At 45.1% G+C, this 23,981-nt stretch overlaps 1 protein-coding gene across 1 annotated transcript; it reads left to right on the top strand.

Moving 5' to 3' along the window:
• The first annotated feature begins 885 nt into the window (after positions 1-885).
• On the top strand, positions 886-2,089 carry LOC123482620. The gene is made up of 2 exons (XM_045210967.1): positions 886-1,533; positions 1,866-2,089. Exons 1-2 carry the CDS (start codon positions 1,045-1,047, stop codon positions 2,022-2,024), a joined length of 648 nt encoding a protein of 215 aa, XP_045066902.1. The 5' UTR covers positions 886-1,044; the 3' UTR covers positions 2,025-2,089.
• The last annotated feature ends 21,892 nt before the right edge of the window (positions 2,090-23,981 follow it).

Raw genomic sequence — 23,981 nt, 5'->3', positions numbered from 1 at the left:
ATCGATGGCAATTTGAATGCACAAAAATACTGTGACGAGATCCTGAGGCCCATTGTGAGGCCCACTGTGAGGCCCAATTTATTTAAGGTATCTGTGACCAACAGATGCATATCTGTATTCCCAGTCATGTGGAATCAATATATTAGGGCCTAATGAATTTATTTCAATTGACTGATTTCCTTATATGAACTGTAACTGTAACTAAAATCAATTAAATTGATGCATGTTGCGTTTATATTTTTATTCAGTATATATTAATTTAACAGTATGTTTGTTATTGCATTGGATTGAATTAGAACATATCATGATGTAAATAAATGTCCTAATTTTGGAGACTTAACTGTTTTCTTAAATAGTTTTTTTTTGGGGGGACAGCAATTTACACCACTTCTGTAGAATCACCCAGGTAACATAAATCTAAACTTTTTTCACAAGTAATAACATATCACAGATGCGTATGTGAATCAAACACGGAAGTAGAAAGGTTGAAAGGAGTCCTGCACATTGTGCATCTCTCTCTTTAGCCAGACAGACTAGTCAATGTTAGCCATGACTTTATCAGTTTTAAATTGATGACCTCAACTTCTGTGCCAAGAATAGATTGATTGTTAAGTTTTTATAATATATTTAAAAATCTCTGAGCATCATTTGGCAGCTAATGGATATGGAGTCCTCCTCTTCGCTCCATTCTGTCCTGTCATGCTTTCACCTGAACTCTATATTGAGATGATACTTGTGTACTGTGAATGGAGAAATGATCCCATATAGATCTAAATCTATCATCAACTTGACCATATTAGTAGTGATGTCATAAAGGAGGGTTGACCATAGAATTAGAATTAATTATATTCTATTGATTCTATGGGGCAAGCCTTGTTGGCAGCCTTCTGTGACATCATAATCCACTGTATGGCACTACCATGACAACATACTGTAATTCCAACAGTCCAATCAAACATTCTGAACCTCATAACTCATCTTTCTTTCTAGAGAGTGGTTGATTTGGACATTTTCTCTAAGTTTACTCCTTGTACAGTATTTACAATGGCTTTGAAGTGTAGTACTGTTGTTTTGTTGGTGGCTCTTTACATGGTGGCATTACACGCTGGACTCCCTGACAGGCTCCCAGATGGCGAGGTGTTTCGGGACACCCTGTTACCCCCCATGATCCCTAAGGAGTGGTCCGCCACCCCTCGACTCCAGACCGACACTTACACCGTTCTAAATATCCTGTACAAACGACACTTTACAACTGAAGAGAACATGATCACCACCAAGACCGGACAGACTTTGACCCAGACAACCCAAGATGATGCTACACCTAGCTTTGAATTCCTGCGGACCCGTGTGGCTGACCTCCAGACTTTGGAGAATGCTGGAGTGAGTGAGATTGTATGGAGGAGGCTGGTTCGATTGATTAATGAGACTGAAGACCAAAAGCTGGAGACAGCAGGTTCTGTGATGTTGGGTCTCTCCTGTGTCTTGGGAGGACTGGGCCTGCTACTGAAGATCAGTTTGAAAGGCCTCCTACAGGTACAGTGATGTGAAGGGACACTGGGGCTAGGAGGGGGTCTGAGAAAGGCTTTGGGAAAACACCACAATGTTATACTTGCATTTTACCTGAATGAAAATATGATTCTGTTTTCCTACTGAGACTAATGGCCTAAACTCATCAAAGGCGAGTGTGCGAGGCGTGTGTGATTTATTTTAGAATGCATTGTTTTGAATTATAATGACCCAACCGAATCTGGGCGGGTGGGTTGTCCGCTTTGATGCCTCGCTTAATTAGAACCTTGCTCTGCTTGCGCCACCCGCCTGCTTCTGGTGAGTTTTTCACTTAAGAGCCATGTTTTTTTTCCCCTCAGGCCATGGTTGCTTTGGAGCTTGATGTTGACCAGGACAAGATGAAGGGAGCTGGTCAGACAGACTCCTGTACTGATGCTGCAGCTACTCCAGTGTTGACCTCTAAGAACAGTGGCTCTAGCAAGAAGACAGGTCGACTCTCCAAGAGGGGACACCACTGAATACCCTGCTGCAAATATGGGCCATTATTCTTTTTGCACTTGAAATATTTTGATAAAGATTTTGCTTATGAATATACTTGCTGTTTCCATTTCATTATTTCGCTCAATGGTATTTTTTGTAGAAGTTTCAATCGTTTTCAAAATGACCTCATTCAACTGGGCATAAAAACAAGACAGAAGGTTGCTTTACCGTGGAGCGTTAAGGAGAGTGGACCCACATATTAAAAACAGTTGGTAGGTAACAACAACTGACACTGTGTATCCACCCAAAAGGACATTTACTTTTAAAGTCCAACGTTTCAGTCACATAGACCTTGGTCAGGCATCATTTAAGTGATATTGAAAATGAGGATGCAGCAGTCTGGCGTTGTGGTTATCTGTCATCATGCCCTGAGTTCATAGTGAAGCACTCGACTAGACCAGACTGCACTTGCCTTTTCTCTCGCTCTCCTCCTTCTCTTTCGCTCCATCTCTCTGAGGACAGAGGGACTAGCATGATGTATTGGTCCTGATGGAACAGAGGAGAGGACTGAACTGAACCAGAATTGACCTGGCGACAACCAAGACTAAACACTTTAGGAATGTGTCTGACGGTGTGAATGCCAAAGATAATGTTTTAGCTACTCCCTGTGTGTGTGTTTTTGTGCACGTGTGCATGTGTGTGCGTGTGCATGCGGGCTTGTGTGTTCTTTCATAAGTGCAAGTGAAGGTTATATAAGTCTACACCAGGGGTGTCAAACTCATTTTAGCTCAGGGGCCACATGGAGGAAAATCTATTCCCAAGTGGGCCGGACCGGTAAAATCATGGTATATATAACTTAAAAACAACAACTTCAGATTGTTTTCTTTGTTTTAATACTATCAACATAAAACATAAAGCTGGAGCCTGAGGACAGTGTGTCCAAATAGTACAAGCACAACATCACTATTAATCATAAAACACCTGAAGTTTATTTGAAAATTCTAAAGAAAAAGAACACACAAACACACAATGCCTCAGTGATTCACATAACTGTTTCACAGATCACAGAACTATATCAGGGTGTCATTTCTCAGGCAGAAATGTAGATACAAATAATGAAATCCTGTTTCTCAACAAGTGCAAGAACCACAGAGTCAAGAATAGGTTAAATATACAAATAAAATAAAATCAATTAAAAACAATAGCACATCAACATAAAAACATATAAACATAAAGCTGGAGCCTGAGGACAGTGTGTCCAAAAGCACAACATCACTATTAATCATAAAACACCTCAAGTTATTTGAAATTCTGAGGACAAACAACACACAAACACACAATGCCTCAGTGATTCACAGAACTATATCAGGGTGTCTCATGCAGCACTTTAAGTGGGGTTGCATAGTTTATTTGACTCCTGATACCTGGCATCTTTTAGCTTTCACCAGCGCATCAATATCAGGCGTCACATCCTGAGTGGCAGCCAACTTCAGGATGTGATTCAAGTGCTTGTGCGTGAGCCTTGAGCGGAGCTTTGTTTTATTCATGACGTTATCCATCTTTAATGACTTGCAACACAAAGCCTCCTGGTGCAAAATACAGTGAAAAGTCCAAAAATCACGTCCTCCATTTGCAGATTGCACTTTCTCTCTGAACTTTGTCACAACGCCTGCTTTTTTCCCCGATAATTGAGGGCGCACCATCTGTAGCCAGGCTGACAGCGCGGGACCAGTCCACTCCGACCCTGTCCAGCGCGCCGACGAGTGCAGTGAAAATATCAGCTGCTGTCGTTGTATCTGTCATCGGCACCAACTCCACGAACTCCTCGGTGACGGTCAATGTGTCATCAACTCCGCGGATGAAAATGGCCAGTTGTGCAACATCTGTAATGTCCGTGCTTTCATCAATTGCAACCGAAAACGCAATAAATGACTTTACTTTTTGCTTCAACTGGCTGTCCAAATCCACTGAAAGATCGGAAATCCTGTCTGCAACTGTGTTTCTTGTCAGGCTGATATTTGCAAAAAGCCTGGTGCTTTTCAGGGCACACAATCTCTGCTGCCTTCATCATGCATGTTTTTACAAATTCACCCTCACTAAATGGTTTTGAAGCCACTGCGATTTCATTAGCAATGAGGTAGCTAGCTTTCACTGCAGCGTCACTGATGTCTCGGCTGTGAGTAAACACAGACTGCTGTTTCTTCAGACCCACCAACAGTTCATTCACCTTCTCTCTTCTCCGCTGTCCTTGAAAGTTGTCATATTTGTCGGCATGAAGACTCACATAGTGGCGACGAAGGTTATATTCTTTCAGCACTGCAACATGCTGTGAACACACCAAACATACAGCTTTCCCATTCAATTCCGTGAATAAATAGAAGGATGACAATTTTTCTTGGAACACTCTGCACTCTGCGTCCACTTTTCTCTTTTTTGACAGAGACATATTGGGGCAATGAGGGTGCCAAAGCACATAATGTTAAAAGTAGAAGCCGTAATAAATATCGCGGGCAAAACAAAGTAGCTCATCCGGACTGGCTGCACTTGCTTGACCTATTTGCTCTGCCCCGGTATAAACAGTTTGCTTGCTTAACACAATTGCTATTGCGCCATCCAGTGGACACAATTGGAACAGCAGTTTCTTTTATTGAAAAATTGCAGCTCATTTTTATACTTCACAAAATCATCTCGCGGGCCGGATTAAACCCGTTTGCGGGCCTGATCTGGCCCGCGGGCCGGACGTTTGACACCCCTGCTCTATGGTCTATCGCTCTGTGCTGACACATATCTACTACTCACTGGGATCCTCTCAGGATTACTCACCCTTGACCCATCCGCCTCTACTTTCTTCACTGCCTCAGCATTCGACACCTTCTGCACTACTCTTTGGCCACTTCAACCTGACACCCCTACAGTTGAAACACACAACTTTGCCGAAACTACACAATCCTCTGTCCCACGCCCTCCTGCACACTTCCCACATCTTGGAATCTCCCTACTACACACTGCTGCGACATGACCATAAACGTTGCACCTGAAACAGCGCAGTGGATTCGCCACAAAAGCTCTAACAGGATAACTGAGATATCCTAACATGACCTTATCGGGTAAAGACTGACTCAAAACTCAAAAGGACTGACAGTGACTCCTCTGTTTCACCACGCTCCCCACCGGGTCTGCGTCACACCAAACGGCAGGCTTCACAAACACCGGGAATCTTCAACTTCAATTGCCCCACCACCACACTTAACGCTACCCCAGAAATCACTCCTTTCAACGGTGCCCTGTTCCTAAGAGCAAAGCACGAAACAGATCTTGACCCAAGTTGTGTGACACGGAGCGCCTGCTCCCTCTGGTCAGAAGAAACACAAACAAATATCAGAAGTCCACTACAGGTTATCTTCACGGATTCTAATGCACCCAACTACTTTCCATCCATCCTGAAACCACAAATAGATCTGCCAAAAGGCAAGGATCCACTTACATCCAAAAATGTCACTACTATTGAACTAGATTATTTTTTATCATGTCCAATTTTTTTTTTTTTTTTTTTGTCATTTATCAGACGCTCTTATCCAGAGCGACTTACATGAGCAATTAGGGTTAAGTGTCCTTGTTCAAGGGCACATCGACAGATTTTTCACCTAGTCGGTTCGGGGATTAGAACCAGCGACCTTTCGGTTACTGGCACAACGCTCTTAACCACTAAGCTACCTGCCACCCCCAGATGTCATCTCCAATGATGTCAAGCTCTTCACCACACCTTCCACCTCACTTAACTCGCCCTCATTCACTTCAATTTCTCCTCCAGAACTCGGTCTGGCGCACGGCTCACTCTTTGCACTTGACACCAATCTTCTTCAACACCCCATCTCCATTTTTATGGCCATCTTCCTCAAATTCAAATCCAACCTCTGCTTTCCTCATTCTCTTCAACCACATCTTCCTCTTTTCCCGCCTCCATTCCTCCTCAGATATCCACATTTCTGTGTCCCTGTCCCAATTTTCCTGTTCTGGTTCCATGTTTCCTCTTCAGAGCCCCTTTCATTTACATTTACATTTTAGTCATTTAGCAGACGCTCTTATCCAGAGTGACTTACAGGAGCAATTAGGGTTAAGTGCCTTGCTCAAGGGCACATTTACGTCATTTAGCAGACGCTCTTATCCAGAGCGACTCACAAATTGGTGCGTTCACCCTATAGCCAGTGGGATAACCACTTTACAATTTTTTTTTGGGGGGGGTAGAAGGATTACTTTATCCTATCCCAGGTATTCCTTAAAGAGGTGGGGTTTCAAATGTCTCCGGAAGGTGGTGAGTGACTCCGCTGTCCTGGCGTCGTGAGGGAGCTTGTTCCACCATTGGGGTGCCAGAGCAGCGAACAGTTTTGACTGGGCTGAGCGGGAACTATGCTTCCGCAGAGGAAGGGAGCCAGCAGGCCAGAGGTGGATGAACGCAATGCCCTCGTTTGGGTGTAGGGACTGATCAGAGCCCGAAGGTACAGAGGTGCCGTTCCCCTCACTGCTCCATAGGCAAGCACCATGGTCTTGTAGCGGATGCGAGCTTCGACTGGAAGCCAGTGGAGTGTGCGGAGGAGGGGGGTGATGTGAGAGAACTTGGGAAGGTTGAACACCAGACGGGCTGCGGCATTCTGGATGAGTTGTAGGGGTTTAATGGCACAGGCAGGGAGGCCAGCCAACAGCGAGTTGCAGTAGTCCAGACGGGAGATGACAAGTGCCTGGATTAGGACCTGTGCCGCTTCCTGTGTAAGGCAGGGTCGTACTCTCCGAATGTTGTAGAGCATGAACCTGCAGGAGCGGGTCACCGCCTTGATGTTGGCGGAGAACGACAGGGTGTTGTCCAGGGTCACGCCTAGGCTCTTCGCACTCTGGGAGGAGGACACAGCGGAGTTGTCAACCGTGATGGCGAGATCATGGAACGGGCAGTCCTTCCCCGGGAGGAAGAGCAGCTCCGTCTTGCCAGGGTTCAGCTTGAGGTGGTGATCCGTCATCCATACTGATATGTCTGCCAGACATGCAGAGATGCGATTCGCCACCTGGTTATCAGAAGGGGGAAAGGAGAAGATTAGTTGTGTATCGTCAGCGTAGCAATGATAGGAGAGGCCATGTGAGGATATGACAGAGCCAAGTGACTTGGTGTATAGGGAGAAAAGGAGAGGGCCTAGAACTGAGCCCTGGGGGACACCAGTGGTGAGAGCACGTGGTGCGGAGACAGCTTCTCGCCACGCCACTTGGTAGGAGCGACCGGTCAGGTAGGACGCAATCCAGGAGTGAGCCGCGCCGGAGATGCCCAGCTCGGAGAGGGTGGAGAGGAGGATCTGATGGTTCACAGTATCAAAGGCAGCAGACAGGTCTAGAAGGACAAGAGCAGAGGAGAGAGAGTTAGCTTTAGCAGTGCGGAGAGCCTCCGTGACACAGAGAAGAGCAGTCTCAGTTGAATGACCAGTCCTGAAACCTGACTGGTTTGGATCAAGAAGGTCATTCTGAGAGAGATAGCAAGAGAGTTGGCTAAAGACGGCACGCTCAATAGTTTTGGAAAGAAAAGAAAGAAGGGATACTGGTCTGTAGTTGTTGACATCAGTGGGATCGAGTGTTGGTTTTTGAGAAGGGGAGCAACTCTCGCTCTCTTGAAGACGGAAGGGACATGGCCAGCGGTCAAGGATGAGTTGATCAGCGAGGTGAGGTAGGGGAGAAGGTCACCGGAGATGGTCTGGAGAAGAGAGGAGGGGATGGGGTCAAGCGGGCAGGTTGTTGGGCGGCCTGCAGTCACAAGTCGCAGGATTTTATCTGGAGAGAGAGGGGAGAAAGAAGTCAAAGCATAGGGTAGGGCAGTGTGAGTAGGACCAGCAGTGTCATTAGACTTAACAAACGAGGATCGAATGTCGTCAACCTTCTTTTCAAAGTGGTTGACGAAGTCATCCACAGAGAGAGAGGGGGGAAATTCAGCAGAGGTTCCTGTTTTTTAATTTCCTACAGCAGACAATAATTAAAGGAGGGGGGAGTTTAGTTTTCTTCCATTTCCGCTCCGCTGCCCGGAGCTCTGTTCTGTGAGCTCGCAATGAGTCATCAAGCCACAGAGCTGGAGGGGAGGACCGAGCCGGCCGGGAGGATAGGGGACACAGAGAGTCAAAGGATGCAGAAAGGGAGGAGAGGAGGGTTGAGGAGGCAGAATCAGGAGATTGGAGGGAGAAGGATTGAGCAGAGGGAAGAGATGATAGGATGGAAGAGGAGAGAGTAGTGGGAGAGAGAGAGCGAAGGTTGCGGCGGCGCATTACCATCTGTGTAGGGGCAGAGTGAGTAGTGTGGGAGGAGAGCGAGAGAGAAAAGGAAACAAAGTAGTGGTCGGAGACATGGAGGGGAGTTGCAGTGAGATTAGTAGAAGAGCAGCATCTAGTAAAGATGAGGTCAAGCGTATTGCCTGCCTTGTGAGTAGGGGGGGACGGTGAGAGGGTGAGGTCAAAAGAGGAGAGGAGTGGAAAGAAGGAGGCAGAGAGAAATGAGTCAAATGTGGACATAGGGAGGTTGAAATCCCCCAAAACTGTGAGGGGTGAGCCATCCTCAGGAAAGGAACTTATCAAGGCGTCAAGCTCATTGATGAACTCTCCAAGGGAACCTGGAGGGCGATAGATGACAAAGGATATTAAGCTTAAATGGGCTAGTGACTGTGACAGCATGGAATTCAAATGAGGAGATAGACAGATGGGTTAGGGGAAAAATTGAGAATGTCCACCTGGGAGAGATGAGGATTCCTGTGCCACCACCCCTCTGACCAGATGCTCTCGGGGTATGCGAGAACACATGGTCAGACGAGGAGAGAGCAGTAGGAGTAGCAGTGTTTTCAGTGGTAATCCATGTTTCCGTCAGCGCCAGGAAGTCGAGGGACTGGAGATTAACATAGGCTGGGATGAAGTCAGCTTTGTTGGCAGCAGAACAGCAGTTCCAGAGGCTGCCTGAGACCTGGAACTCCAGGTGTGGGGTGCGTGCAGGGACCACCAGGTTAGAGAGGCAGCAGCCACGCGGTGTGGGGCGTTTGTGTAGCCTGTGCAGAGAGGAGAGAACAGTGATAGGCAGAGGCATAGTTGACAGGCTGTAGCAAATGGCTACAATAATGCAGAGGAGATCGGAATGAAATGAACTAAACATCTGGGAGAGTAGAGAGCAGGGCCTCCCTCACCAAAAACTTCTACCTCAGAAACTATAATTGTTTCACTGAACCACCCGAACAAAAACTCTACCAACTTCCACCTTTAGAAATCAGAATTGTTGTGAACCACAGCGGTTCAATGTTTAAAGGAATAGACTCAACCCACTTTATTCAGCTAGCTAACTATGACACCATAGTTAGCTTTCAAGTGAACCGTTCCAACCAGCACCCTCTGCTTCTTCTTCTTTGGGATTGAGTTGGCGGATCACATCCAACTTTTAAGGTGCATACACCACCACCTACTATACTGGGGTGTAAGGCCAGTCACGGCCTACCAAAATGTAACTTTCTTCATTAGTCCTGTTCCTCTAAGAAAGTGAAATACCACTTCTCCCCCCTTTACACCACCCAAACCCCAATCCCGTCCAGCCTCTCAAAGCCTATCACACAATCTCTCCCTATCTACATCATACAGTTCACAAAATATCAACACATGCTCCACCGTTTTGTCCACTAAACACTCATCACACAGACCTGTTTCTTGTCTCCCTATCATCCACAATTTGGCATTCAAACCTGTGTGTCCAAACAGTAGTCTACTCCACACAACTTCCTCTCTCCTACATCCCATACTCCCCACCTCTTCCATTACTGACCGTTGCACGTGATAAAATTGCCTCCCCTTACTACTAGCATCCCACTGCCTTTGTCAAAGATTGAGCCCTTTTGCCCGGATCAAGGACTTGACTTCCCTGTGGCCCAGCAGGACCTGAATATCTACCCTCTCTCTCCTCACAGCACTCTTAGCCACCACATCAGCCTTCTCATTACCCTCCACACCAACATGGGCGGGAACCCAGCAAAAGCTTACCACCACTCCCATCCTCTCCAATCCCATTAACAGCACCATCCTCTCCACAAACAAGTCTCCCCTATCCGACCTGCCCATCTTCACAATACTCAACACTGCAGCCGAATCAGAGCAGATCACCACCCTGAGTGGTTTGACCTCCTCCACCCATCTCAAACCTATAATCATGGCCATCAACTCGGCCGCATACAGTCGTGGTCAAAAGTTTTCCTACTCACATCAAGTGAACACGGACTCTGTTACGAGCCGCTCTCTCCTCTCTCTATTTAATGCTTTGCCTGGTGCTCCAATTCCTCCCCTCCCCCAAACCTTCTGCATCTGCCTCTACAGTCATGGTCAAAAGTTTTGAGAATGACACAAATATTAATTTTCACAAAGTCTGCTGACTCAGTTTAAAAAGTACAGCCCTCTACATGCTTTGTAAGTAGGAAAACCTGCAAAATCGGTAGTGTATCAAATACTTGTTCTCCCCACTGTACACAATCCATGTCTCAATTGTCTCAAGGCTTAAAAATCCTTCTTTAACCTGTCTCCTCCCCTTCATCTACACTGATTGAAGTGGATTTAACAAGTGACATCAATAAGGGATCATAGCTTTCACCTGGATTCACCTGGTCAGTCTTTGTCATGGAAAGATCAGGTTTTCCTAATGTTTTGTACACTCAGTGTATATACCTACAGTATATCTACTGTACAGAAGTCTACCATATAAGTAAGAGTGTGTTTATTCACTCTTACCAATAGGGTCATGGTTTGAGATGACTCAAGGGGGTCTTCATGGACACCCCCTGTCTAGGGAGCAGGTTTAAGTTTGGGGAAATGGTTGAGAAGAAAATAGGAAATGGACATGGTCAAACTGCAAGGTAAGGCCTCCACTTATGGCAGGATAAGGTATCTGTCAATGGGGCTAGTGTTTATCTTTGTAAATGTTTACATTATTTAAGCAATAAGGCACAAGGGGGTGTGGTATATGGTCAGTATACCATGTCTAAGGGCAACACAGAGTGCCTGGATACAGCCCTTAGCCATGATAAATTACCCATATACCACAAACCCCTGAGGTGCCTTATTGATATTATAAACTGGTTACCCAGGTAATTAGAACAGTAAAAATAAATGTTTTGTCATACCCGTGGTATACAGTGAGGGAAGAAAGTATTTGATCCCCTGCTGATTTTGTACGTTTGCCCACTGACAAAGACATGATCAGTCTATAATTTTTATGGTAAGTTTATTTGAACAGTGAGAGACAGAATAACAACAACAAAATCCAGAAAAACGCATGTCAAAAATTTTATAAATTGATTTGCATTTTAATGAGGGAAATAAGTATTTGACCCCTCTGCATAACATGACATAGTACTTGGTGGCAAAACCCTTGTTGGCAATCACAGAGGTCAGACGTTTCTTGTAGTTGGCCACCAGGTTTGCACACATCTCAGGAGGGATTTTGTTCCACTCCTCTTTGCAGATCTTCTCCAAGTCATTAAGGTTTCGAGGCTGACGTTTGGCAACTCGAACCTTCAGCTCCCTCCACTGATTTTCTATGGGATTAAGGTCTGGAGACTGGCTAGGCCACTCCAGGATCTTAATGTGCTTCTTCTTGAGCCACTCCTTTGTTGCCTTGGCTGTGTGTTTTGGGTCATTGTCATGCTGGAATACCCATCCACGGCCCATTTTCAATGCCCTGGCTGAGGGAAGGAGGTTCTCACCCAAGATTTGACGGTACATGGCCCCGTCCATCATCCCTTTGATGCGGTGAAGTTGTACTGTCCCCTTAGCAGAAAAACACTCCCAAAGCATAATGTTTCCACCTCCATGTTTGACGGTGGGGATGGTGTTCTTGAGGTCAAAGGCAGCATTCCTCCTCCTCCAAACACGGCGAGTTGAGTTGATACCAAAGAGCTCCATTTTGGTCTCATCTGACCACAACACTTTCACCCAGTTCTCCTCTGAATCATTCAGATGTTCATCGGCAAACTTCAGACGGCCCTGTAAATGTGCTTTCTTGAGCAGGGGGACCTTGCGGGCGCTGCAGGATTTCAGTCCTTCATGGCGTAGTGTGTTACCAATTGTTTTCTTGGTGACTATGGTCCCAGCTGCCTTGAGGTCATTGACAAGATCCTCCTGTGTAGTTCTGGGCTGATTCCACACTGTTCTCATGATCATTGCAACTCCACGAGGTGAGATCTTGCATGGAGCCCCAGGCCGAGGGAGATTGACAGTTATTTTGTGTTTCTTCCATTTGCGAATAATCGCACCAACTGTTGTCACCTTCTCACCAAGCTGCTTGGCGATGGTCTTGTAGCCCATTCCAGCCTTGTGTAGGTCTACAATCTTGTCCCTGACATCCTTGGAGAGCTCTTTGGTCTTGGCCATGGTGGAGAGTTTGGAATCTGATTGATTGATTGCTTCTGTGGACAGGTGTCTTTTATACAGGTAACAAACTGAGATTAGGAGCACTCCCTTTAAGAGTGTGCTTCTAATCTCAGCTCGTTACCTGTATAAAAGACACCTGGGAGCCAGAAATCTGTCTGATTGAGAGGGGGTCAAATACTTATTTCCCTCAGTAAAATACAAATCAATTCATAACATTTTTGACATGCATTTTTCTGGATTTTTTTATTGTTATTCTGTCTCTCACTGTTCAAATAAACCTACCATTAAAATTATAGACTGATCATTTCTTTGTCAGTGGGCAAACGTACAAAATCAGCAGGGGATCAAATACTTGTTTCCCTCACTGTATGGTCTCATAAACCACGGCTTTGAGCCAATCAGCATTCAGGGCTCAAACCACCCAGGTTTTAAATCCATATAGACATGTGGTGCGCACCAATATTGATAATTTGCAGTGGTGGAAAAAGTATCCAACTGTCATACTTGAGTAAAAATAAAGATAACTTAATAGAAAATAACTCAAGTAAAAGTGAAAGTCACCAAGTAAAATACTACTTGAGTAAAAGTCTAAAAGTATTTGGTTTAAAATATACTTAAGTGTATGAAGTAAATGTAATTGCAAAAATATTCTTAACTATCACAATTAAAAGTACAAGTATAAATCATTTCAAATGGTTTATATTAAGCAAACCAGACGGCACAATTTTCTTGTTTTTACTGATCGATATAGTTTCTATATTGGTGCCCATTTGTAAATGGTACATAGATACATTATGTTGCACTTGTATGTGTTATAGTTAGTGTTGGTCTGGTTATAAATGCTATATAACAGATACATGTAATTAATTTGATCAGTTTGATCCACACATATGTTTGTCAATGGTGATGTCACTAATTACAGGTATCTTGGGATGTTCTCTGGCAGATGAGAAGGAGATCACAACTGACTGGATTAAAGCTATTACTGTGTGCTCTTAGATGGGTACAGAGGGAGAGAAGAAATTAGAAGAAATTAAAGGAGTAAAGGAATAAATATTATTTGTCATCTGGAACAAAAATTATCCAGCGCTATCCCCTGTCCCCCAGAACTTGGAGAGATGACCAATGCCTTGGATTACTACTACTATCAGACCTATCAGATGCTGTTGACAGTGCTGGAGCTGATGAAGAGGTCTGGAGAAGAAGACATTGGCTTGTCCACCATCACCAACCTCGAGAAAATACTGAAAGCTGTGCCAAACAAAGAATGGCACTGTATCTGGTTCTGTATCCAGTCACAGTGACAACTAGGATGGTTTGTGATGCTGCTGCTGATGACAATAAGATACTGTAGATTGGTCATACTTGTTGTACTAGTAGTATTTGTAAGAGTAGTATTACTATAGTAATATTCCATCTGTCTACTTTGCAGACAAACCAAATTAGACCAAGACACATTTTACACTGGAGCCAGAGAGCTTGAAAAAGAAAAATATATATATTTGAGGCAAATCTACCTTTAATTTTTCCCTTAGAAATGTCCTTTGATGTATAATACTACATTTCAATTCAAATGTGACACCCCCAGCCTAGATGGTTCTGCCACATTCAAAGGTTGCATCTCAAATGGCACCCTATTCCCTATGTAGTGCACTACTTCTGACCAGAGCCCCTGGTCTTGGTCAAAAGTAAAGCACTATATAGGGAATAGGGTGCCATTTGGGACGAAGCCTAATACCATCTTTACCCACAGATGGCGATGCACGCCAAGGACTATGCAAAGTTGATGGCAAAGCCTTTCCACAAAATAGACGACAGTGTGACAAAGGACAAAGACCATCCAAAGGACTGCCACGTGTTTGAGGGGCAACCGAGTGACCCCAACATCATATAAATGCACCTCTTCAATATGCAGAATTGTAAAGGTATTCAATCTCATTCTATGCTTTCCTTCTATTTGTGTATCCTTGTTTGCATGATGTGTCTGATCCTGATGTTTCTTATCCTGTCTCTAGAATATTAGTATTGACATTAGTGGCAACATGAGCAACATGAGTTCTCATAGGAACCCATAAATGCCAGTGGCCCCAAACTCCTCCATTCTGTCATACAGCATAGGCCTACCCCTTAGATCAACACCTGATACAGGGGAAAGCTGACTACCAGTTATAGTGTCCCAACAATAATTGTTTTCTCAACTCAATTACAGTGGGGAGAACAAGTATTTGATACACTGCCGATTTTGCAGGTTTTCCTACTTACAAAGCATGTAGAGGTCTGTAATTTTTTATCATAGGTACACTTCAACTGTGAGAGACGGAATCTAAAACAAAAATCCTGAAAATCACATTGTATGATTTTTAAGTAATTAATTTGCATTTTATTGCATGACATAAGTATTTGATACATCAGAAAAACAGAACTTAATATTTGGTACAGAAACCTTTGTTTGCAATTTCAGAGATCATATGTTTCCTGTAGGTCTTGATCAGGTTTGCACACACTGCAGCAGGGATTTTGACCCACTCCTCCATACAGACCTTCTCCAAATCCTTCAGGTTTCAGGGCTGTCGCTGGGCAATACGGACTTTCAGCTCCCTCCAAAGATGTTCTATTGGGTTCAGGTCTGGAGACTGGCTAGGCCACTCCAGGACCTTGAGATGCTTCTTACAGAGCCACTCCTTAGTTGCCCTGGCTGTGTGTTTCGGGTCGTTGTCATGCTGGAAGACCCAGCCAGGACCCATCTTCAATGCTCTTACTGAGGGAAGGAGGTTGTTGGCCAAGATCTCGCGATACATGGCCCCATCCATCCTCCCCTCAATACGGTGCAGTCGTCCTGTCCCCTTTCCAGAAAAGCATTCCCAAAGAATAATGTTTCCACCTCCATGCTTCACGGTTGGGATGGTGTTCTTGGGGTTGTACTCATCCTTCTTCTTCCTCCAAACACGGCGAGTGGAGTTTAGACCAAAAAGCTCTATTTTTGTCTCATCAGACCACATGACCTTCTCCCATTCCTCCTCTGGATCATCCAGATGGTCATTGGCAAACTTCAGATGGGCCTGGATATGCGCTGGCTTGAGCAGGGGGACCTTGCGTGCGCTGCAGGATTTTAATCCATGACGGCGTAATGTGTTACTAATGGTTTTCTTTGAGACTGTGGTTCCAGCTCTCTTCAGGTCATTGACCAGGTCCTGCCGTGTAGTTCTGGGCTGATCCCTCACCTTCTTCATGATCATTGATGCCCCACGAGGTGAGATCTTGCATGGAGCCCCAGACCGAGGGTGATTGACCGTCATCTTGAACTTCTTCCATTTTCTAATAATTGCGCCAACAGTTGTTGCCTTCGCACCAAGCTGCTTGCCTATTGTCCTGTAGCCCATCCCAGCCTTGTGCAGGTCTACAATTTAACCCTGATGTCCTTACACAGCTCTCTGGTCTTGGCCATTGTGGAGAGGTTGGAGTCTGTTTGATTGAGTGTGTGGACAGGTGTCTTTTATACAGGTAACGAGTTCAAACAGGTGCAGTTAATACAGGTAATGAGTGGAGAACAGGAGGGCTTCTTAAAGAAAAACTAACAGGTCTGTGAGAGCCGGAATTCTTACTGGTTGGTAGGTGATCAAATACTTATGTCATGCAATAAAATGCAAATGAATTACTTAAAAATCATACAATGTGATTTTCTGGATTTTTGTTTTAGATTCCGTCTCTCACAGTTGAAGTGTACATATGATAAAAATGACAGACCTCTACATGCTTTGTAAGTAGGAAAACCTGCAAAATCGGCAGTGTATCAAATACTTGTTCTCCCCACTGTATATTCAAGCCCTATAAGTGTTGCAGTGGAACTATGTTCAGTATAGTCTATCTTGGGTAGAATACCTCCATGTTTGTACAGTCGTGGTCAAAAGTTTTGAGAATGACACAAATACTAATTTTCACAAAGTCTGCTGCCTCAGTTTTTATGATGGCAATTTGCATATACTCCAGAATGTTATGAAGAGTGATCAGATGAATTGCAATTAATTGCAAAGTCCCTCTTTGCCATGAAAATGAACTTAATCCCAAAAAAATTTATACTGCATTTCAGCCCTGCCACAAAAGGACCAGCTGACATCATGTCAGTGATTCTCTCGTTAACACAGGTGAGAGTGTTGATGAGGACAAGGCTGGAGATCACTCTGTCATGCTGATTGAGTTAGAATAACAGACTGGAAGCTTTAAAAGGAGGGTGGTGCTTGAAATCATTGTTCTTCCTCTGTTAACCATGGTTACCTGCAAGGAAACACGTGCCGTCATCATTGCTTTGCACAAAAAGGGCTTCACAGGCAAGGATATTGCTGCTAGTAAGATTGCACCTAAATCAACCATTTATCGGATCATCAAGAACTTAAAGGAGAGAGGTTCAATTGTTGTGAAGAAGGCTTCAGGGCGCCCAAGAAAGTCCAGCAAGAGCCAGGACAGTCTCCTAAAGTTGATTCAGCTGTGGGATCGGGCCACCACCAGTGCAGAGCTTGCTCAGGAATGGCAACAGGCAGGTGTGAGTGCATCTGCACACAGAGTGAGGCAAAGACTTTTGGAGGATGGCCAGGTGTCAAGAAGGGCAGCGAGGAAGCCACTTCTCTCCAGGAAAAACATCAGGGACAGACTGATATTCTGCAAAAGGTACAGGGATTGGACTGCTGAGGACTGGGGTAAAGTCATTTTCTCTGATGAATCCCCTTTCCGATTGTTTGGGGCATCCGTAAAAAAGCAAACAAAAACCCACAAATTCTGACAAACTCCAAGCATTGATTATGCAAGAATGGGCTGCCATCAGTCAGGATGTGGCCCAGAAGTTAATTGACAGCAGGCCAGGGCGGATTGCAGAGGTCTTGAAAAAAAAGGGTCAACACTTCAAATATTGATTCTTTGCATAAACGTAATGTAATTGTCAATAAAAGCCTTTGACACTTATGGAATGCTTGTAATTATACTTCAGTATACCATAGTAACATCTGACAAAAATATCTAAAAACACTGAAGCAGCAAACTATGTGAAGACCAATACTTGTGTCATTCTCAAAACTTTTGACCACGACTGTACACTGACACATAATCAGTTAACAGCTTACATACTCTATCATTGAAATCTGGGATATACACCCCTGCCCCCACCCTACCACTGACTGGATCCTTTGAACCATCTGCATATATCCTTAAAAACAAATAAAAATGATTATCTATACATCTCTCCACACACCGTCTCACGTCTATAATTAATTAATGGTAGGTTTATTTGAACAGTGAGAGACAGAATAACAACAAAAAAATCCAGAAAAACGCATGTCAAAAATGTTATAAATTGATTTGCATTTTAATGGAGGGAAATAAGTATTTGACCCCTCTGCAAAACATGACTTAATACTTGGTGGCAAAACCCTTGTTGGCAATCACAGAGGTCAGACGTTTCTTGTAGTTGGCCACCAGGTTTGCACACATCTCAGGAGGGATTTTGTCCCACTCCTCTTTGCAGATCTTCTCCAAGTCATTAAGGTTTTGAGGCTGACGTTTGGCAACTCGAACCTTCAGCTCCCTCCACAGACTTTCTATGGGATTAAGGTCTGTAGACTGGCTAGGCCACTCCAGGACCTTAATGTGCTTATTCTTGAGCCACTCCTTTGTTGCCTTGGCCGTGTGTTTTGGGTCATTGTCATGCTGGAATACCCATCCACAACCCATTTTCAATGCCCTGGCTGAGGGAAGGAGGTTCTCACCCAAGATTTGACGGTACATGGCCCCGTCCATCGTCCCTTTGATGCGGTGAAGTTGTCCTGTCCCCTTAGCAGAAAAACACCCCCAAAGCATAATGTTTCCACTTCCATGTTTGACAGTGGGGATGGTGTTCTTGGGGTCATAGACAGCATTCCTCCTCCTCCAAACACAGCGAGTTGAGTTGATGCCAAAGAGCTCGATTTTGGTCTCATCTGACCACAACACTTTCACCCAGGTCTCCTCTGAATCATTCAGATGTTCATTGGCAAACTTCAGACGGGCCTGTATATGTGCTTTCTTGAGCAGGGGGACCTTGCGGGCGCTGCAGGATTTCAGTCCTTCACGGCGTAGGGTGTTACCAATTGTTTTCTTGGTGACTATGGTCCCAGCTGCTTTGAGATCATTGACAATATCCTCCCGTGTAGTTCTGGGCTGATTCCTCACCATTCACATGATCATTGCAACTCCGCAAGGTGAGATCTTGCATGGAGCCCCAGGCCGAGGGAGATTGACTGTTCTTTTGTGTTTCTTCCATTTGCGAATAATCGCACCAACTGTTGTCACCTTCTCACCAAGCTGCTTGGCGATGGTCTTGTAGCCCATTCCAGCCTTGTGTAGGTCTACAATCTTGTCCCTGACATCCTTGGAGAGCTCTTTGGTCTTGGCCATGGTGGAGAGTTTGGAATCTGATTGATTGATTGCTTCTGTGGACAGGTGTCTTTTATACAGGTAACAATCTGAGATTAGGAGCACTCCTTTAAGAGTGTGCTCCTAATCTCAGCTCGTTACCTGTATAAAAGACAACTGGGAGCCAGAAATCTTTCTGATTGAGAGGGGGTCAAATACTTATTTCCCTCATTAAAATGCAAATCAATTTATAACATTTTTGACATGTGTTTTTCTGGATTTTTTTGTTGTTATTCTGTCTCTCACTGTTAAAATAAACCTACCATTAAAATGATAGAGTGATCATTTATTTGTCAGTGGGCAAATGTACAAAATCAGCAGGGGATCAAATACTTTTTTCTCTCACTGTACATAAGTACTCAGACCTATTACTCAGTACCTTGTTGAAGCACCTTTGGCAGCGATTACAGCCTTGAGTCTTCTTGGGTATGACACTAAAAGCTTGGCACACCTGTTTTTGGGGTGTTTCTCCCATTCTTCTATGCAGATCATCTCAAGCTCTGTCAGGTTGGATGGGGAGCGTCGCTGCACAGCTATTTTCAGGTCTCTCCAGAGATGCTCGATCGGGTTCAAGTCCCGGCTCTGGCTGGGCCACTCAAGGACATTCAGAGACTTGTCCCGAAGCCACTCTTGCATTGTCTTGGCTGTGTGCTTAGGGTCGTTGTCCTGTTGGAAGGTGAACCTTCACCCCAGTCTGAGGTCCTGAGTGCTCTGGAGCAGGTTTTCATCAAGGATCTCGCTGTACTTTGCTCCATTAATCTTTCCCTCGATCCTGACAAGTCTCCTAGTCCCTGCCGCTGAAAAACATCCCCACAACATGTTGCTGCCACCACCATGCTTCACCATAGGATGGTGCAAGGTTTCCTCCAGTCGTGATGCTTGGCATTCAGGCCAAAGAGTTCAATCTTGGTTTCATCAGACCAGAGAATCTTATTTCTCATGGTCTGAATGTCACGCCTGCTCCCGCTTCCCCTCCCTGGTGCTCGAGGGTGCCAGGCTGCCCATCATTACGCACACCTGTCACCATCATTACACGCATCTGCGCTTCATTGGACTCACCTGGACTTCATCACTGTTTAATTACCTCCCCTATATCTGTCTGTTCCTCAGTTGTGATCCCAGTGTCAGCTATGATGTTGTTTCGTTTCCCCTGTCCAGACGCTGTCCGTGTTTTAATCCATGTATTTTATTTATTAAATCATCAACCTGTACTTATTTCCCATCTCCCAGCGTCTGTCGAACTGAGATCGTTACAGAATGCAGACGCCAATATTGGAACCATCAGGAAGTTTTGTTTTAGTTTTTATGTTGGTGACGTCGGGTCCGGGTGCCGCGTCCGAAGGAACCGGGGGTGCCTCAGCTGGCTCGTCGGGCTTCCACGCCTTAGCTGGCTCGAGATGTTTCCTTGTCTCGGTTGGCTCAGCAGGCTCCCATCCCACGCCATGCCTCAGCCGGCTCGTCGAGCTCCCACTCCTCAGCCGGTTCATCAGGCTCACATCCTACGCCTCCGCCGGTTCATCAGGCAAACATCCTACGCCTCCGCCAGTTCGTCAGGCTTCCATGCCTCGGCCGGCTCGTCAGGCTTCCACGCCTCGGCCGGCTCGTCAGGCTTCCATGCCTCGGCTGGCTCGTCAGGCTTCCACGCCTCGGCCGGCTCGTCAGGCTTCCACGCCTCAGCCGGCCCGTCAGGCTTGACAGGTTCCCACTCCTCGGCCGGCTCGTGAGGCTCCCATGCCTTGGCCGGCCTGTCAGGCTCAACAGGTTCCTGTGTCTCAGCCGGCTCCCATGCCTCGGCCAGCCCATCAGGCTCGCCCAGGTGGGATGCCGGGTGGCGTCCCTAGAGCGGGGGTACTGTCCCGCACTACCTACCTGGTGCTCGAGGGCACCAGGCTGCCCATCATTACGCACACCTGTCACCATCGTTACGTGCATCTGTGCTTCATTGGACTCACCTGGACTTCATCACTGTTTAATTACCTTCCCTATATCTGTCTGTTCCTCAGTTGTGATCCCCGTGTTAGCATTGATGTTGTTTCGTTTCCCCTGTCCAGACGCTGTCCGTGTTTTGTCATCACCCTGTACTTGCTTCCCATCTCCCAGCATCTGTCGAACCGAGATCGTTACACTGAGTCTTTTAGGTGCCTTTTGGCAAACTCCAAGTGGGCTGTCATGTGCCTTTTACTGAGGCGTGGCTTTTGTCTGGCCGCTACCATAAAGGCCTGATTGGTGGAGTGCTGCAGAGATGGTTGTCCTTCTGGAAGGTTCCATCATATCCACAGAGGAAATCTGGAGCTCTTTCAGAGTGACCATCGGGTTCTTATTCACCTCCCTGACCAAGGCCCTTCTCCCCCGATTGCTCAGTTTGGCCGGGTGGCCAGCTCTAGGAAGAGTCTTGGTGGTTCCAAACGTATTGCATTTAAGAATGGTGGAGGCCACTGTGGTCTTCGGGACCTTCAATGCTGTAGATATTTTTTGGTACCCTTCCCCAGATCTGTGCCTCGACACGATCCTGTCTCAGAGGTCTACGGACAATTCCTTCGACCTCATGGCTTGGTTTTTGCTCTGACATGCACTGTCAACTGTGGGACCTTATATAGACAAGTGTGTGTGCCTTTCCAAATCATGTCCAATCAATTGAATTTACCACAGGTGGACTCCAATCAAGTTGTAGAAACATCTCAAGGATGATCAATGGAAACAGGATGCACCTGAACTCAATTTCGAGTCTCATAGCAAACGGTCTGAATACTTATGTAAATAAGGTATCTGTTTTTTGTTTTGTTTTAATTTGCAAATACTTCTAAAAACCTGTTTTCACTTTGTCATTATGGGGTATTGTGTAGATATGAGGGGGGAAAACAATTTAATCAATTTTAGAATAAGGCTGTAACGTAGCAAAATGTGGAAAAAGTCAAGGGGTCTGAGTACTTTCCAAATGCACTGTAGAACCCATTCCACAGAGGGTTCTACATGGCACCCAAAGGGGTTCTCCTATGGGAACAGCAGAATAACCCTTTTGGAACCCTTTTTTCTAAGTGTACCTATATCTTGACCATATATTTTCAGCCTGACGTCTTTAGCCTTCCTCCTAGAATACACCATAAACCAGGACTTGGCCACAGACATTCTAAACCCTCATGTTAGAGACCAATCTTCCACAACTCCCACAACTTCTTGCATCTTCCTCATCACATATTTCACATTCCCACCTCGCTTCCATACAGCTCCCTCTCCTGAACCCACTCTGTGCTACGCTCATCAAACCCCTAACTTCCAAGAGATACATAATCCTACTCACTGTGATCTTTTCCATCAATTAACACATGTTGGATGTCAGCGCAACAGGCCTATTACCAGTGTTGCCAAATAATTGTCAGGGGAAGTTGCTAGAGGCAGGTCGATGGGAAAAAAAAAGAAAGATGTATGCACTCACTAACTGTAAGTCACTCTGTATAAGAGCGTCTGCTAAATGACTAAAATGTAAAATGTAGATTTGTTGCTAAATGACGTTGTGATGTCATTGCGTGTGGACGTCATTACGTAATAACATAAAACTGCGTCATTACGTAGAATACACATTTTACGTTTACATTTTAGTCATTTAGCAGACGCTCTTATTCAGAGCTACTTACAGTTTGTGAGTGCATACATTTACATACACAATAACGTTACTCAAATTGACTGCCATCTCGGCGACAAATATGATTTCACATTTGTTAGTTTAGATTTATTATTATCTTTTTATTTGTAAAAGTAATATAAACACAACACATTTTATATGATCATATATATATTTTTTAAAAACACAACACATTTAATTATTGAACAATTACACATTATTGAACAATTACATTCTATGTATTTTCTTATTAACTAGTAAACCTACACATTCTGAACAATTATAGTTTTAAGCATTGTATTGGTAGTTAGTTAACATGCTACCTAACTGATCAACAATTATAGGTACAAGCTAATAACATGGTATATATGCTATCTTATTGAACAAGCAACTTTACTCAAATAATGATGTGTGCGCTAGGCATCTCTCTTCAGCTCTCTCCAGGTTATTATGCTGCTTGGCTGGCCTGCTGCTGCCTGTGCACGAGCTGAGCGCCTGCTGCTGACGTCACTCACAATGCACTTTTGCAGCCAGGCACATGTGTTGTGACTGAGTGTGTGACAGAGAAAATCGTTTTTGTGTCATTTAGAGGGAAAATGCGTTCATTTTAGCGTTTGAGTCACTTTTCAAAAGTTGCTAAATGTTCCAAATACATTTTTAAAAGTAGCTACATTTGTTGCTAGGTGCTGTTTGAAAAAAAAGTTGCCAGGGTAATCTGCGGCAGGTAGTTTAGTGGTTAAGAGCGTTGTGCCAGTAACCGAAAGGTCGCTGGTTCTAATCCCCGAGCTGACTAGGTGAAAAATCTGTCGATGTGCCCTTGAGCAAGGCACTTAACCTTAATTGCTCCTGTAAGTCGCTCTGGATAAGAGCGTCTGCTAATTGACTTAAATGTAAATGTAAAGTCCTCCACACCTTATTATACAACCCTAACACTGCTTCCAACACACTGTCCGGTGCATTCTTAAACATCACATAACGATTAGTTACCGGAGTGTAACTCCAGTTCTATGAGTGGAGCGGAGCCCCATAGGGGAGCTCTGCTCCTATTGGTTTACCCACTGCCCTAAGGCAGCATCAGCCTGAGACAAAATTATGCACACACCTGCAGCCAATAGGAGTACAGGTGTCCCTATAAGAGGGGATGCCTCCCCTCAATCTGCCTCCCGAGATATTTATCTTCAGCGAGACTAGAGAGGGTCGGCAGGGCCTTAAGTCCTATGGGGCTCCGCTCCACTCATAGAACTGGAGTTACACTCCGGTAACTAATCGTTCTATATCGTGGAGCTCCGCCCCATAGGGGAGCTCTGCTCCTATTGGTTTAAGGCGGAGCGTAGCGCTCCAAAATGTACTCCCTGCCGAGCCCAACACTTCCCATCGAAACGAGAAGGTCAGGCCTAGCAATGGCTGCAACCAATTCCCGCAGTACTGCAACCACTGTATAAAATACAAGTGTCACAATATACTGCGTCATCGGTTCAAGACCCGCCCCAGCTAGTCTAATGGCAAAACCAATGACTAGTGGGCAG

Source organism: Coregonus clupeaformis, chromosome 35 (assembly GCF_020615455.1).
Source record: "Coregonus clupeaformis isolate EN_2021a chromosome 35, ASM2061545v1, whole genome shotgun sequence".
In the NCBI taxonomy this organism is placed as follows: Eukaryota; Metazoa; Chordata; class Actinopteri; order Salmoniformes; family Salmonidae; genus Coregonus; species Coregonus clupeaformis.
The sequence above is the reverse complement of the archived record's forward strand: the minus strand, read 5'-3'. Positions and strand labels throughout refer to the sequence as shown.